Here is a 17,969-nt window from a genome sequence, read left to right as displayed (position 1 = left end):
AAACTAACTAGTTGAGCGAAAATCACGGGAATTAAATTAAAATTTAGCTTGTTTATTTTGGTGTCTAGACATAAATGAAATTGTTTACAAACACATTTAAGTTTTTATGTTGGTAAGAACTAAAAATGGTACATCTTTTGTTGCTTTTCAACCAAATTACAATTTTGATCATTCATAACCAGGAAAACTGTAATCCTATTAAGACCCAAGTTTTATACAAGATGTGTAAAATAGTGTTAACTTGATTATATAGTTTTAGAATTTTTTAATTATATGGATAAAGATGTCGAACCAGTTGTTTCTAAACCATTTTAACTTTCTTCTTTCTCAACCAGGTTTGGTAAAAAGAATTTGACATTGGTCACGTTATTGAGCTTATAGTCATTATTTTTATTTTAAAGGCAATTTATTCTTGTAAACAGTTCTAAAACTATAGTTTTTAACACCAATTTAAATTAGTTAAACAGATTTTGTTAATTTGCCATGGCTGGTGCATGCTCGTTGCAACGCGCAGACCGTCGAGGGCAATGTTGCGACATTCATGTGATCTACTTGTACCCTTAAGTTCAAGAATAAGCTGTATAAAATTAAATATTGTTTTAATTGTGGTTAACGTTCAAACTCTGGTGTCTATACCTTTTTATCCGAGAGTAGGCTAGTGTCTTCCAACCCAACCAGACAGTTTGTCAACTGGTGCTGCCGCACGGTGTCTAATATTTTATATTCATGATTTAAATGTGATGACAAAATGTACAATATTATAGTATTATTAAGAAACAATATTTTTAACTCTTTAAACTGATTTTCCAAATGCGATATACTTTTTTCACGGTTAGTTCTTTTTCAATAATGTCGCATTTTCTCAGCTTGTTTCGCAAATGCAATCGCAGCTTAAATCCTGTTTATACTACTGCTTTATATATATATATATATATATATATATATATATATATGTATATATGATTAAAATTATTTTTCTTTTCATAAAAATTATAAATAAAAATATCATTAATCATAGTATAAATTTATTTAATCTTTTCTGTAAACAAAATTTACTGTTACTCAAATATATTTTTTAACATTTGTTTAGTTAACACATTGACTGTGGTGGACGCACTTCACAACTACCCTAACTGTCCTAAAGTTGATACATGGTTCGTGTCGCAGTAAAGATGTGAAGAAGTTTGAAATAGAATAAATTTTTTTTGAGATTAACATTTCACAGGAAATAGTCCCAGCGCATATTTAAAATTTTCATGATTACATAATCTCTTCAAAAAAGTAAACCCTAACATCGATATTGCAATTTGCTATAAGTAACTTATGTTTTTCGCATTACTACAATTCCATACCCAGCTATAACTCGTGTCACCACATTAGGCTGAATATGATACGTTTGTATTGTATCATGTTGCTGTCAGTCACCTACCTGATAAAAGATATAGAGTTTTGTATATAATGATGATTATTTAACTGGATTGTTAAGAGCAGTGTTCAAGAATTGCTGTGTTATATTGAGAAGATTTGTGGATCTTAAATATTTTATTGTGTTTGTTTTGTGTTAAAATGTTCAATTTTGTAATGAATGTTGCTAGGAAAAGGAGCAGGTCCAGAGATAGAGATCGCGACAGAGACCGTGACCGCCATAGGGACAGAAGGGACAGAGATAAGAAAGACAAGGATAAGGAGAGGGAAAAAGATGTAAAAAGGTCCGTTACCAAATCACCATCAAGGTAAAAAAATATGTTTCTTATATTTGTTTAATTATCAATAGGGAGTAAACTGGTGTTAACCTGAGTGTTTGATAGAACAATATTGTTCATTCTCAGTGATATCTCTTGTTGTTGTGCTTCCTCAGAGATTAGATCCTTTGACACTGGTATTATACCCTAGTCATTATTATTTTCCATTTTTACAAGGTTATTTTTTTTAACATAGCAAAGATAAACTGTCTAAAACGATCTTGGTGTAAGTCAGGGACGAATTAGGGAGCTAGAAAAGCCCTAAATGTAAAATATATACAGCCTATGTATAACAGTAATCTAACTTGTTTGGAATAGAGAAGTTAAATTTATTGTGTATTATGTAAATGAATTAGATTTGATTAGTATATTTAAATCGAGGCCTATTCAGATTTAGTCCAAACCCTCGGGTGTGGTGCACTGTTCAATCAGGTTCATTGTCTCCCCCAAAGCCCAAGTATTAAGCCACAGGAACACTTACTATATAACAGATGTTTTATAACAATAACAAAATTGTTATAATTAGGCTAGGCCTACAAGACAAACGTAGACTGAAATTCGCACTGGAAGTATAGTTTAATGGAAAAAAGTTTGTTTAAAGCATATATATAGAACTTAAAGTAGTTGCTTTTTTCTCAATCACCTCATCTGGTCACCAGTGTGGCCCACTATATTATTGCACAGTTATAAAATTCAATCCTTATTCAGTTGTGGCTTGAAAGTGCTGTAATTCTCTCTGAAAAATAAAGGACTTAATTAATAATTTACCGTTTGCACCACATACCATAGCAAACATTGTTTAGAGGTGTCTTTTTATCTGATAGTTCCACTGTAGCTGCTGTTTATTAGTGTATCCTATCAATTTATTGAAATACTAGTGTATTTGGTGTAGTCAAACATCAAAATATGTGAATGAGTATTTTTTTTTTTTAAAGGGATGAGACCAATGCCCTTTTCAACATTATTTGGTCCGTTCTCATGGGCCATTGGTCTGTACAAGGATCTGATTAAACAAAATAAGGAGGAGAGTCGAAACGGTAGAAGTTGAATGGTACTGATTACAATGCTACGTCCATGAACAGGATTTGAACATGTGCTAACTCAGATACAAAGTCTGATGAAATTTAGGAAGTTTTTGTCTTATTTCTAGATAACTCTAATTTTGTTATTTGTAAATTAAATTGAATTGAATTAATTAATGTTACCATTATATTTTGTTACCAATATTTTACCATATACCGATATATTAATATTGTATATGACTTATTTTAGGAGTGAAAAAAAGGAACGAGAGCATTCAGTTAAGAAAGAGGTGGAATCTGCGTTATTATTAGACAATGGCAAAGAAAGATCACACAGCCCCTCCGGTGAAGACGAAAAGAAACCGTAAGTCCTGTTTAGGTGTACTATAAGAATGTCCGTAGGTGTTTGCACATGGTAAACAATTTGAGCAGATTTAGCATACAAATGTAATCTGACATTGAACCAATTAATTGTTCATATATATATATATATATATATATATATATATATATATATATATATGTTAATTTGTTAATGGTTTAAATCATCCCTATATGCAAGTTGTAATTAATGTGTTTGTTTCAATTAGTTTGTAAATATTTTCTTTTCTTTATTTCTAGGAAATTGGAAGTGTCTAATGTCCAAGCCAAGTTGTTCAAATATGCTGGGGTTGAGGGCGTAGAACCTAGTATTAAAAAAGAACGGAGTCACAGCCGAGAGCGGTCTCAGAGCAGAGCTTCTTCTGCCTCTTCCAAAGCATCAGGCCATCTGAAAGAAAGGTTTGTTGACTCCTGAAATTTTAATGATCAATCTAGATCAATCATTTTAAGAGGGCTACTCCAAAAGTATCGGTCATTTGTTTATAGCACTAGTGATTGTGGGGATAGCGCTCTCTTTCACACACTGGTGCATATGCAGGTCAGTCGGCATCTTGACAGTAGAAGGTCGTACGTGTGCTTGTTCATTTTCTATCACAAAATGTGTGTCAAATGCAAAGTACTTGCTGTAATTAAGTTTCTTACAGAACCTTTTGTGAATTCAACTTTATATTAAAGGAATTTTATGTTAATGCAATCGTTTGTTTAAAAGTGGATGCACAAACATCCACGACGAAAAAAAGAGTGGAAGACTATCATTAGTGAGTGAAGAACTTGTTGACAAGACCAATGAAACAGTTAGAGAAGATCGACATTTCACAATCTCTGTGCTTGCTAATAGATTTGCATACATTTCTGTACCGCAGACTTTACTCTCAGCATTTCAATGACAACGATCAGCTCAAAAGCGTTATTACTGACCGTCTAAAGGTGCATGAGGCAGAATTTTTTGAGGAAGGCATTCCTAAGTTAGTCAAAGGAAATTATAAGCGTTTAAATCTTAATGGCAATTATGTAGAAGAATAGAGGAAATATGTAGTTTTTACTAAATGTTGATCTGATTGCTTGTTTTATGACAACCAAATGGTGAATACATTTGAAATAGCTCTTGTTTATTTCTTGTTCAGTGCCAGAAAACATTGATATGTAATTGAATTTTTTAATATATTTCAAATCAGTATTTTCATTACATTATAAATAAAAAACGGAAACTAAATTAATTTTCCAAAGTAATTATTTGGAAAAATACAAAAAAAAAATTTTTTAAACTACAAACTTATAAAAAATAAAATTTTCACTTTTAAACTGATGTTTTGTGTGGACAATGTAGGCAAACATTTGTTTTTATTTTACAAATAACATTTATATTGATCCAACATGTATTTACATTAAAAAAATTTTATTATTATTAATTTAGTGTTAGATTATTTTGTACAGGCTTAATTACTTACAAATATAGGCTTATAAATTTTTTGATATTTGTTTTTACGTGTTTTTTTGTAAAAGGTAATAAGTATATTTTTATGGACTGAAAAAGATGGTAAAACACTATATGCATATTTCAAATAAGATGTCACAAAATTACAATGAACATAATAATACAAATAACACAAAACACACACAACTTAAATCAAATTCTGTGTTGCCATCAAATCAAAATGGTGACATGTTGTGCAAATGGCAGTGATTGAATATTGTTGAAATTTGGTCATAAGTATAATTATAATATAATTAGTTTGAGATTTTTTGGCAAATATATGAAAAGTATTGTGAAGGAAACATGATTTTTCCTGACATGCCATTCTTCAGTGATACAAAAAATCTGTAACACTATGTTTCCAGATCTCCTTACATAAATAACTAACCTAACACAACTGCAATCTTGGTTAAAATAAACAAATAATACCAGAGCATTGTCACACGCATCAAAAGGTGAAAAGAATGGGGGAGGAAAATATTGTTATACAGTAAAATTCCATTAATCTGGTACCTTATAGCTTCAGCAGTCTTTTGGAAAAAGTAACATTTTCGTAAACAACACAAAATGTCAATAATTTAATACGCAACAATATTTTATTCCACTTGTAGTGGACACAATGTAGGCAGGTGTAGATAAGAGGCTAGACCTCATATTCAGGTGATATCAATTAGACTTGAGTCACATGACTGATGATGGCCGCCTGCTGTCAGCCTGTGTAACCAGTTGCACTTTCGTATTAATTCAATTGAGTCTAGTAACGGTATGTGCTCAGCAGAGGTTTGTGTGGAAGGACGACTTTGAAAGACTTGACATCTCTCGCCATTGCCTTTTGATAAGGCTGGCAGTAACAGTATGGTATGGGGGCTATAATGAACTGGGATGAATGTGCCCTCGACCTTGATTGTGTTCTGCCCAATGGTAGAGTGGATGAGTGTGATGAAAACTGAAGCTGGTGACCTTGGGTGTTGAAGACAGATTATTAACTCTTCCAAAAGGCTGGTTTAATCAAAACGAACCCATTTAATCACTGGAGACAAAAAAGCCACTCTCTCTACTTAACAAGCTTTATATCTACTATTTGGTACAAACTAAAGTACTATTTTATATTCTGACTTCAAAATGAATTAGTCTATAAATAGATGTAAAATCATAGAAGTAGTTGTAATGTGTACATTCAGATTTGTATGTGAAGTGTGAATAAATAAATTGGCGTCTTGAAATGTAACCATTAGAAACAACTAGCTCTATTTTGTTTTATTATTGTTGTTTAGATCATCTCCATCAAAGGAAAAAAATGAATCAACAGACAAAAAGGAGAAAAGAAGAGACTCTAGATCTTCCTCTAGCTCCTCAGCATCATCTCAAGAGGATACTAAGAAACCTGTGAATAACCACAAGGACAGCTCACGGTCCAGATCTCGGTCCGCTCCTCCCACCAGTCTTAAACAGAAGAGAAGAAGTCACTCTAGTAGTTCTTCAGATGATTCAGGTAACAGAGTAAACCAAAGAGATAGTTGGCTGATAACAGATTCACTCAGTGCAGACACAATCAATTATTGTCTGATAAAATATTGCTCTGGAGGGCTAACCTTAATAACTTTACACAACAATTTTTTTTTATTTTTACCTACAAGACTTTGTATGCCAGCATTTTAAAACATTAAATTATAAATGCCCACAGATAAAGAAAGGGGAAAGAAGAATGAAGATTTTGAAATCCGTAAGAAAGAAGATAGTGTGCAGAAGAAGCGGCAGTACCGAAGTAATAAAGACGATTCTTCCAGTGACTCTGATCATGGAAAATCTAAAAAGGTAAACTGTTAATGTAAAATATTCATCCTCATTGTAGATAAAATAACAAAGTAGTTTTCCTACAACCTTTTAACACTTTCAACACTATATTTATAATAAATTATATTTAAACCTGAAAACTCAAGAAAAAAATATCAGGAAGTTGGAGAAAAATCACCATAGAGTACAGAAACTTCATTATTTCACTACTTAAAGCACCGAATGCGTTAACTGAATTTATTTTTTATGATTGGTTTGCCACAATTGGAACCAGGACTAATTTTAATTATGTTTTTTAATTTTAGGATCGAAGGAGGTCTGGTTCAAGGCAGCGGTCATCCAGAGATCGACGGGATCGAGATAGAGACCGGGACAGAGACAGGGACCGAGACAGGGACAGGTCCCGTTCACGTAAGAGAGACAACAGACGCTCACGCTCTAGAGGGAGAGGCCGGTAAGACTTCTATCAGCCTGATTAGTTTGTTACAGTTATAGTTTACTTCTGTCTCATTGGGTTCACCACAATGAATCTCCGACGCAATGCTTTTGTTTGCCAAGCAATGAATACAATAATTTCTTCTACCAGCTATCAGAGCAGAGAAACCTTTGAGAATGATTGAAAATAAATCCTCAGACTAGATTATCCTCATTTTAAAATTGTAAAAGTACATTCAAATTATCAATTCAATTCAAAACCTTATTTATTTCCAAATAAAGAATCAATAATCAATAATGAATTTTCAAGTTTTGGTATTAATGAATTAAATTTTACTAGTGAAGAAGTTCATTTGAGCACTTTGAATGGGTCTGTGGTGTGCAGATTGTTGAAAAAAAGACTTTTCTTCTTAAATAACTCATGTAATCTCTTCAATAATAATAGTTTCATAGCCCAATTTGATATAAAGATAGTTTCATAGCTAACCAGATTTGCTTTAGCCGTATCAACTGAAGTCAATACAATTAATATTCCTCGCAGTGACTGCTGTTGAGTTGCAGATGAAATTGTGATGATAGATTCGAGTAATCAAACAAACTTGTCACCTACAAACTGTACAACTGTCTTGGTGAACTAAGGTTTTATTATAATAAATTTGTCATGAGCAAATTTTCAATCATTCTCTAAGTAGTGAGCGAAGCTATGGTAAGTTCTTAGTTTTAAGACAGAATTTCGGATGGTAATATTGTTTGGGACTTACAAAGGAAGCAATATTATGTTAAAAGTGCTTCAAAATAGATTTGTTGTTGAAATTTTGTATGCTGCATTTTATGTTTTGACACTACAGTTTTATCTTATTTTCAGGGAATTGTAATTTTGTTTTCCTTTTTTGCTGCATTCAAAACTCATTACACTTAAACATACAAACTACGGTTTGATTATATTTATGTTAGTTGTTCTCAGTTGACTTGAATTCTTATATTCCAGTGGTATAGAGGTATTATATTCTCTCAGACCTTCCTTTTAGTTAATTTCTTTATAAATAACTTCTGCGGTTCTAGTAGTCATATAAATCTACCTTATAAGTTTCACTAAATGGATGCAAATTTACAAGCTTATTATTGTAATATAATATTTTGAAATTAAATACAAGAACTAAATATACTTAAAGCACAGTGATGCTGAATAAAATTTTTGTAATTGTGTAAGTAATTTCACAATTTGATCTCTTTGAAAAACAACCACTAAATTTCTATTAATAAATTGATTGGTAATCACACTATTATGTGCCTCTTTTTCATTTTTTGCCAATTGACTTCAAATTTATTTAGAAAACTACTGAATTAAGATTAAATCATAAAATGAAAATATTAACTTCTAACGAGCCAAGAACATTGATAAAAATTGTGTATACTGTATAAAGTAAGTCTCAAAAAGAAAGAAAAGAAGATGTAGCTAACATGACATCAAAATTTGCAAAAATTTCATTTTTATAAAGCAGATTTCAAAGTTAGTAAAGATTAAGCCAACATGACACTGTACAGCAAAATCTACAAGGATTTCATTTCTACAGGTTAATTTATGGTTAAGAGGGATTAAATTATGCCACTGGAATAGAGGGATTTCAGAAGAACAAAGTGCCCTTCTAAAAAAATATGTCTATGCCTTTTTCAGCTTTTTATAGCCTCCTGATTATTTGGCATACGATTGTTACATAACTATTTGATAATGCGCTCTCCTGTTTGACTTTTTAATAAATTAAACTTAGAAATTAGCAATATTCTAGGTGACTAAAATGTCTAGAAGAAACACATTTGTACCAACTCAACCAAGAATTTATATAAAATTCCCCTGTGCTATCCAAACAATAAACACTACTTTTCTTCCAGCATTAGTGAAGTGATATTCTGTTTGCATATCAACTACAAATTTACATACACTATATTAACCAGTACCGACTAGAGGTGAGCCAGACCATTCCAGAATTAGTTTCAGTTCCGTTACAACAGGTTCTTGTCCACATTATCCCTGGCTGATTTCATTCTAGAATGATAAAACATGGTACTTCCTGGAATGCTTTGTTAATTATATTGGATATACAAGATATTCCAATACATAGATAGGTGCTTTAATGATATTTATATATTTTAAACACTACATCTCTGTATTGTAAATCATTTATAAGTTTTAGTGCATTTAAATATCTAATTTCTAAAGTAAAGTGGTTTGTGGTTTTATGTCGTATTGAATCCTTCAAGAAGTAATTTGTACCTGTTTGAGTATCCAGAAATTTAGGGTAACAAGAATTGAGGACTGTTATTTAGCAAATAAATGAGATGTTGGGATGGCTATGTATGTATAAAATGCAAAACTTCCAGTATATAATTTTCAAAGTTATGTTATGGGAACAATTCCTCTAAATTTGTAATTCAGGTTGTATTACAGCAATTAAAATTTTTCCAATACTTAACTCTTATCGTCTCTTGATATAAGCACAAGTCTTGCAATATAATTAGGTTGTGTTGTTAGTGCAATAATTGTTGAGTTATTCATCCAAAATGCAATTCACGTAATTGTAATGTGAGCAAAACTCCTGTGACAGGTAATACACATAGTTGTGTTCGGAGCACCGTTCCTCCAATGTGTAATTCCTGGTGTTGTGATATGACCACAGTTCATCCAATGTGTAATTTGTGATAGTTTTGTTGTGAGCACAAATTATCAAGCATGTTTTTTTTATATTTCTGTTGCATGCACAATTCGTTCAATCTGAAATTTTAGTGAAACACGATTCCTACAAAATGTAATTTTATTTAGCTGTGATGTAATCACTACTTCTACAGTATACAAACCCAATTTTGGATATGTATAAATCATATAGTTATGTTTTGTTATCACAATTCCTACAATATTAAATTTATAATAGTAAAGTTTTGTTTGCAATTCATCTGATATGACATTTGTATATTTTTCTTGCAACCACAAATGTGTTGTGAAATTATCTTTGCTTGCACAATTCTCCAATATGTTGTGTTATATCATGTGCAAAGTCCTTTCAATATTTAATTCATTACATTGCATTGTTAGTGTCAGTCGCAGTTCCATTACTAGGTAATTAATGTTTTAAGTTTTATTTTAGTGCTATATACATAATGCTGTTCTGCCACATTTTTGAATGGAATGAACATACTTCACAATGGAATACATATCTAATTCCTATCCTCATCTTCACCAGACCTAGTTTCAGCACTTGAGACTCTTTTCTTATTAGTGAAGACAGATTGCTCTCATCATTCAGCAAAGGATACTTCCATTCTCAGTTTTCCTCACCTACCTTTTCAGCTTATACAAACTTGTAGTTAAAATCAGTTCTTAACTTACGTGCCTTGGCGAGGAGCACTTGTCTAGAAGGGGTTAGAGATGGGTTCACGTAGATCTGCATGTCAGTAGTATTTCCTGGAAGATGACACGTAGAAAAGTCTCTTTTGACTTTCTGCTCACTTGGCAAGTAGTTCCAAGTGGATCCTCATGCCTCAAGAATTTGAATCATGCCTGAAGTTGGATGGTTTATAAGTTTCACTGTGGCATTCATAGTGGTGCCATAAAATGCGTTCTTCCTAGTGGTGTCACATAATACAAATAAAACAATGAGTCAGTTGGTTGCATCAGTTACAATGTTAGTGGCAGTGATGATTATAACAGCTAGTATTGTGAACTGTACTGAGCAGAACTGGGGTACCCACCCTAATGTGGGTGGTATTGGCCATCACATTTTCTCTAACAAATGTACAAGTTTGACTCTTAATCTTGAATAAAAATTTAAGCCAACAGAATTAACTATTCTGAGAACAAATTCTCCATCATAGAATTACACTGGACATCTTTTGTTAACTCTTCACGGTTTTTTTTACATAATATTACGTTTATAGCAATTGCTTAAAAGTGTGCTGTTAATGTAATATTACGCATCTTATATTGTTCCTCTTTTATTCTGTTGCCTGCTGTAATATGCAAGTAGTTGTGGCAGCACTTCCTTGGTCCTCTGTCATGAGTGTTTGTACCTGGGTGAGTTCGCTGTAGTCGCACAGTGCAGACAGCTACCGCGTGTTGTTGCATGTCACCCATCCTGGAGTATTTTATGGTTTTATTTCTAGTGTTTATTGTATTATGGAAATATCCTACGTACAAATAGACAATTAGTTTTGTTTTAGTGATAATGACATGGACACAGGTAATAAAAATGACTTTGTGAGCGATATATAAAAAATAAATTTGAAAAAAGACACTAAAAATAAGTTTCTTTAATACAAATGCATATATCTAAACTCCACAAACCTGTCTCTGTAAAAACAGCAAAACAACATAGTTTAAGGTACGAAAATAAAATTGTTTAGGGATTACGTAGAATATGTAACTCATTCAGTTTCCTCTCCCAACACATGAGAACAAGACCTTGGAACTATCTGCCCTGCATGGGTCATGTGATACATGCTGTGTTCTATTAAAGATTGATGAGCTTTTCATCATGTATTGCAGTTGTAAAAACTGGATGGATTTCTAATCTGAAATTATGTGTTTCAATATTTTGAACTTTCAATGGGTAGAGAAATATTTTTCAAGCCTTTACTGTGAATTATTACATAAAAAATACTAAAGAAGGGGAAACGTTAAACTCAATGAATTCGTTTCTATCATTTTTAGTTTCAAGTAATATGTCTACACATTTGAAAATGTGTATTAATTACATCTTTAAAATAGACATCCCCCCATGATTCTACGACCAAAAACAAGAGCCTAAAAGTTGAACGATGTTGTTATGGGATAGAACTAAAGGTTATTTCACTACAGCGTGCTCCTTTTTAAAAATGGTTTATCACATGCAATTATTTGTAATAGCCTAATCTATTTATATCAAAAATATGTTTGTACAAATTCAATGAAGGTCATTACAGTCATATTTTGAATTACATTTCTCAGCTACAATGTTTAAAGGAATTAATGTATTATTTGTGGTTTAGGAAATTAATAAGATCCACTAAAAACCGTAACATCATTTTTTATACCAATTTATTCTTAATCAGAGATGCCTGAATATACAGGGTGTCCAAAAAGTCCCGTGTCGGTTAAATATTTTTCAAAATATTTAAAATAGAGCTACTAAACCTTACACAAAGTAACTGGACATAAAAATCTATTTTATCCTATATTCAGTGACCCGCTACTTCTTCAGGGGGGCGGCCCGCTAGGAGTCAGAAGAAAATCTTAAATGTAAGCATAGGTTGATATGCATATCAAATGAAAGGTTTTTATTAGTAGAGTACAAAGCCGCAAACCCGACCTCAAACGGATGACCGAGTCAAAAATGACAGCCGTTCAAAGATGGCTAGAGTTAGCAACTTACTAGGTTAATGTTAAAAAATACACTGATGAGCTCAAAAGAATGAATATTTTAACATCTGCTATCACTATGGTTACTTAGTGGAGATGTGGTGTTTACTTAGAACTGGATTCGCCTTGCCTGATGAGCTTTTTGATTTTAACTTTACTAACCCAAAACTGTTTACAATTGAATCAGTCACTTGAGATACACCTCATGTCCATTTTTTACCAATAATGAGTTAGGCTTGCCAAAATGTATTTGAAGGCAAGGCGAATCCAGTACTAAGTAAACACCACATCTCCACTAAGTAACCATAGTGATAGCAGATGTTAAAATATTCATTCTTTTGAGCTCATCAGTGTATTTTTTAACATTAACCTAAGTTGCAAATTCTAGCCATCTTTGAACGGCTGTCATTTTTGACTCGGTTATCCGTTTGAGGTCGGGTTTGCGGCTCTGTACTCTACTAATAAAAACCTTTCATTTGATATGCATATCAACCTATGCTTACATTTAAGATTTTCTTCTGACTCCTAGCGGGCCGCCCCCCTGAGGAAGTAGTGGATCATTGAATATGTGATAAAATAGATTTTTATGTCCAGTGACTTTGTGTAAGGTTTTTCAGCTCTATTTTTAATATTTTGAAAAATATTTAACCGACCTGGGACTTTTTGGACACCCTGTATAATAGTTGTCTCAAAAAAAAAGTTGTCAGCTGTGACTGTGCTATGAGTGTAAAAAAAAAGTACTTGTAATGTGTTTCATTTGTCCAGTCACGAGTGTACTAATAATAAGATGCTTAAAATGTCATGTCTTAAAAATAAAAGTGTATGCAACATCATATTTTCAACATAAATTGATCATTCTGTTTATAACCTTGTAGACATTTTGGGGGTTTATTTTCACTTCTGTCAAGGGGTATTTTCCTACTGAGAACAAGGGATAAAACTAGAATTTTGCAGGATTTTAATCAGTGAGTTCTATTGTGCTCCTTTTTGTTAAAATCTAAGTTTGTAATTTTCTTTTATATTTATAACACCTTATTGGATATGTTTTTGTGTCTTAAAGTTCTTGTTTTGCAATGTAATTTTTGTAATGTAAATTAAAATTGTAGATAATTTTCTTTGTATTACCTTACAGGAAAAAGGATGAAATAAACACATTTTATGTATGGCAAGGTGGTTTTATTCAAAGTTTTAAATATTTTGGTAATACACACTTTATTACCAAAATATTTTAGAACTATTGTAAAATATTACAACTATTGTAAAATAGTTGTGGTTAACAATGATGTACTCGTTTAGATTATCCTTGTCTTATTTTAAAATTTATTCATGACATGATTTCATACATTTATATTTTAAAACACTTCCAATATTTTTGTGAGTATAAGCTATGCAACAATTACCATCCTAAACAAAAACAAATTAGTCTTCTCACTAGTTAAGATTGCCTTATGTGGAGTGAGAGGTTTAGGTAATAAATATTTGAATGGTAACAACTAAATTTATGTGGCATAACCCTAGCACCGGTCCTTAGCACACCTATTTTAGGAATGATATCCTGTGTGACTAATCCAACTAAACTCATTATTCATATTATTTAGTAGTAGACTTATCTCCTACACAGACTTGGATGGTACTTGAAGAGATAAAGCAAAGTTCTCAATCTTCTTACTAAGTACGCTGTAACACAGTGACAGCTTAAATCTGCTGTTACTCTCTCAAGTCATAGGTGAGAAAGTCCCATATGGAACGCAAGCTTGTGGAATTCTTGATAGCGTTTTGAGATGTCTGTCTGTCGTCAGTCACACATGAAGTGCGAGACGTTAGGAGTATCTGTGTGTATCCTATAGATAGACTAGTTGTAATTCTATCACGTCTTAATAGCCAGGATAGCTTTAGGAGTAGAGTTTATCTCCTACATTTACTTGGGTGATTTCACTTACAGACGAATGTCGGACAATATGTACTTCAGGTATTTTTTAACAGACCAAGAAATATGACAATTCTGGATTTATACATGTACAACAGTGTGGTACACTTGTCAGCATATGCTGAAGCAGTTCCAGCACCTTATGCTACCTCTTCCTTGCCAGGTCATGTTCGGGTGGTCCGCTTGCTCACTAGATAGAGTTTTCTCTGTAATCTGAGTTTTAGATATACTCCTCAGAGTTAAAACAGACTTCTCTTCAAAAACTATGCCCCATCACCACTTAGTTGGCATCTAAGGCATAGTTGTTACTACCCATTGTGGTATGGACTTTAGCCTTCCAGGGAAATCCAGTGATAGCAAAAGTAATAAATACTCTGCCTAGTGAAGCTGTTTCAACATTATTTCGTCTCTTCAGACATAGATAGATAGCAGATTTCAGCTGTCAATGTGCTACAGCGTACTCAGATGAAGATCGAGAGCTTCACTCTGTCTTTGAGTACCATCTCTTTGAGTGTAGGACAAACTCCATTATTAAAATTTTCCTGGCTAAGGTGATCTGATAGACTTAAAACTCATGTTAAAAATAGTTGTGTATTATTTAAACAATTGATTAATTTCTTTAAACAAAATTAATATACACAATCAAGAATAAACATGTATACAAAGCTTCACTAGCATTAATGTTTTGTGAGAACTAGATAAGCATTTTGTTCTTTCAAGACTATTGACAATACCGGTCATGGATTGGTTTGAATACCAGACCTAAACCCTGCAATAGGGATGGTGATCCTGCTACCTTTAACGTGATAAGCTCTGGTCTGTAAATGCTTTTTATATCTATTTCTTTAGTTGTTACGTAATACCACCCATGTACATATCTCTACAATAGCTAATTATTTTAAAGAAAGATTTTGTTATCAATAATGACTGCTTTATATTCACACCAGTTTGGTTGCTCAAAAATAGTCAAACTTATTAAGTGCTTATTATGTACTAAAACTTGTTCCGTAAGAGATGGCTGACCAAATTTGATTCTGCCACAAGAAGTTTTATACAAAATCTTCATATTTGTTTGTTTCAACATTGTTAAATGTGTCCATGTAATCTGTTTGATTTAAATTAATTCATTATTCAACAATATTACATTGTATAATTTTAATATTGCAAAACCAATTTTTTTCTCAAAAAAGATCCACGCAGCAATTCAATCATTTTCCAATTTCAATTTTGTAGAGCTTCTTCCACCATACATATACTTCAGTCCTGTAAATGTATATAAAATTTTTGTTGAATATAACATCTGTTTGTATCTGTAGCATCTCACTTTTAAGCAAACCATCTCCACTCCAATGGTAATAACCTATTTGCTTATTGCAACAAACATTGAGACAGATCAATAATGTTTCATACTTGTAAAACTGGCAACAGTATTGGGCTTGAAGTATAGAGGGTGGGTGTTTGAAAAGCAACAGCCACCATTGAACTATTTTAGTGTGGGCTACTTTATTAACCACTTTTTGAAGTGGCAATGCTATAATCTATATTGTTTAAAAAGTACATGACTAATATTTCCGCTTGGTACAGACTTTGATAGTCCTTAACACAAGGTAATTAATCATGTAGTCAAATCACCCACTAAATGAACGTATTAAGTATGGTTTCTAGAAAAATATGTGGGACTCTAAAAGAACACCATTATACTAAAACAGTAAAAGGAATAACTAAGATACTATTCTCCAAATGCTTGATGCAATGTAACACACTTAAAAAAATGTAGCAGTTATGGACCTGAGACTAAGTTTTTTTTAATACCCAGCAGCAATATAAATGTTTTTATTTATGAGTAAAATATATAACACAAGGAGAATAGTAACATTTTCCAAACTATTCCTTAATGTTAATTAAATGTATATTACCTTTTCTTAGTAAACATATAAAATTTACAGATTTTGTACTTCATGACCTAAATCTAGTCAGATTATTGTTAATCTCCTGTTCAATATAATCCAGTCCTTTATTAGTATTCTCCTTCTCAGGTTCCTCATTAATGTTAATGCATCTACTGATGTACATTTGCTCTAATAAATAACCCTCAATTAAGTCCGAATTTAGAAACTCCTCTTCATGTTTCTCCATTTTCACTGTTTACTAAGAACAGTTGTTTTGTGAACTTTATAACTACCTTACTGATAACAGACTATTTTCAGCCTTAGATGACAAACGATCTCAAGTCAAGTAAAGAAACTAATACAATAACAAAGTTGTACTTAGATATCTAGTAAATATTGGAATTAAATCAATGCATCCATCTGATAACAAGCAGCACTCATCTTTTCTCTTAAATTGTTAAAATGAAAAATGTAAATTATTTATATATTTCTACAGAAATCTTAAGTTACTTTATTTAGGTTTTTATGTATTTCTTTCCAATTTGTATTACAAAATATTTTTCTGCAAATTTAGGTACTGGTATTATTAGTAGCTGATGAAAGCAATTTAGAAGATATAGTATATTAGTATCTATTCTCCATTTCTTGAACTGGTCTGAATAATATAAACTGATCAATAATACTAAATAGTAATGCATAAATACAACGTTATAGATTTTCACATTACTAAGGTAAGTTTCAATATTGTTACAAAAAAATTCCAGTATTCTATGTACAAATAATTAGACTAGTATTATTTTTATGAATATTCCTAAAATTTAATTTGAATACAATTAAATGCAGTATAGAAAAAAATTAAATGTTTTAAATTTAAACCTTATAATCAGGCAAATAATTTTAGCACATTAAACAAGCTTTGTACTTAGCAGTATGCAACCATAAAAAACTTCAGTATGTAATGTTTTTCTAAAAATGATTTATTTGTCAATTAGGTAATGTATTTACAAATTTTTATTTAACATGAGCATAGTTATTTTTGGTTAATTATTTTCTGGTGGCATGTAAAACTTTTACATGACTGAATCAAATGTAAAATTTGAAACTATTCAATTCAATCTTAACTTTGTTTTCTTGCTTGTGATAAATTAAAATGTTTGAAACTGCACAGTTGAGTGGATGGTGCTTCGCCCTCCCGCTAGCCGTTTGCTCGCAGATTTTTCCTGCCTTTTCTCCAGCTGCGGTTCATTGGTGCTTCTCAGCAACTACTGAGACTACTGAACTTCAAGTCTACACTGCAACTTCGTCGATCTTCTCTGCAATCCCTCCATCAGGGATACTCAAGTTCTCCAAGATCTTCTCTGCAGCAGCTTTTCTCAGCTGCCTCGACTCGAGTTGTCGCTGCAGAAGATTTGAAGACTTCCGGCCAGCTGACTGACTCCGGCCACTGGACTGTTTGGTGAGCCGCAGCTGTGTCGTGACATCAGACACGAGTGTTTGCCTCCACAAACGGTTTGCTCGTCTTAATACTGAGTATGGTGCATCTGCTCCATCTTCGTATTGGTAAGACCAAAGATTCCTCTATTTAAACCACTGACAACTTTGCAATGTTTTGTCTGTGTGTATAGTTTATTTTTCAGGTAACTGCATCATTAAATTGTCTTCTAAAACTGTCTCAGGTATGATTATATTGTACTAAGCGTTTATCGTTAGATACGTTTCATTCTAGCCTTGCAGCTCCTTGTGGAATTCTGTTGTAAGTCCCAAACATCATATTACCTTAATTATTTATTGTGTTTGCATTCTTATTGTGTCCTTGTATTTATTACAGGTGTGACTTACACATGACGTGAATACACTAATTGTGTATAAAGAGACACACATTTTGTAATCTCTTATAAAGTCTGATGTCATTAATT

At 32.2% G+C, this 17,969-nt stretch overlaps 1 protein-coding gene across 1 annotated transcript in view; it reads left to right on the top strand.

The window, feature by feature from the left end:
- Positions 1-17,969, top strand: part of LOC124357174 (serine/arginine repetitive matrix protein 1-like) — a 52,609-nt gene that overhangs the window by 15,210 nt on the left and 19,430 nt on the right. The window contains exons 6-11 of the mRNA XM_046808692.1: positions 1,596-1,733; positions 3,015-3,128; positions 3,386-3,544; positions 5,894-6,111; positions 6,304-6,434; positions 6,719-6,867. Coding sequence (XP_046664648.1) covers positions 1,596-1,733; positions 3,015-3,128; positions 3,386-3,544; positions 5,894-6,111; positions 6,304-6,434; positions 6,719-6,867 — 909 coding nt within the window. The remainder of the gene's footprint in view (positions 1-1,595; positions 1,734-3,014; positions 3,129-3,385; positions 3,545-5,893; positions 6,112-6,303; positions 6,435-6,718; positions 6,868-17,969) is intronic.

The sequence above is a fragment of the Homalodisca vitripennis genome, chromosome 3, assembly GCF_021130785.1.
Source record: "Homalodisca vitripennis isolate AUS2020 chromosome 3, UT_GWSS_2.1, whole genome shotgun sequence".
Classification (NCBI taxonomy): Eukaryota; Metazoa; Arthropoda; class Insecta; order Hemiptera; family Cicadellidae; genus Homalodisca; species Homalodisca vitripennis.
The sequence above is the reverse complement of the archived record's forward strand: the minus strand, read 5'-3'. Positions and strand labels throughout refer to the sequence as shown.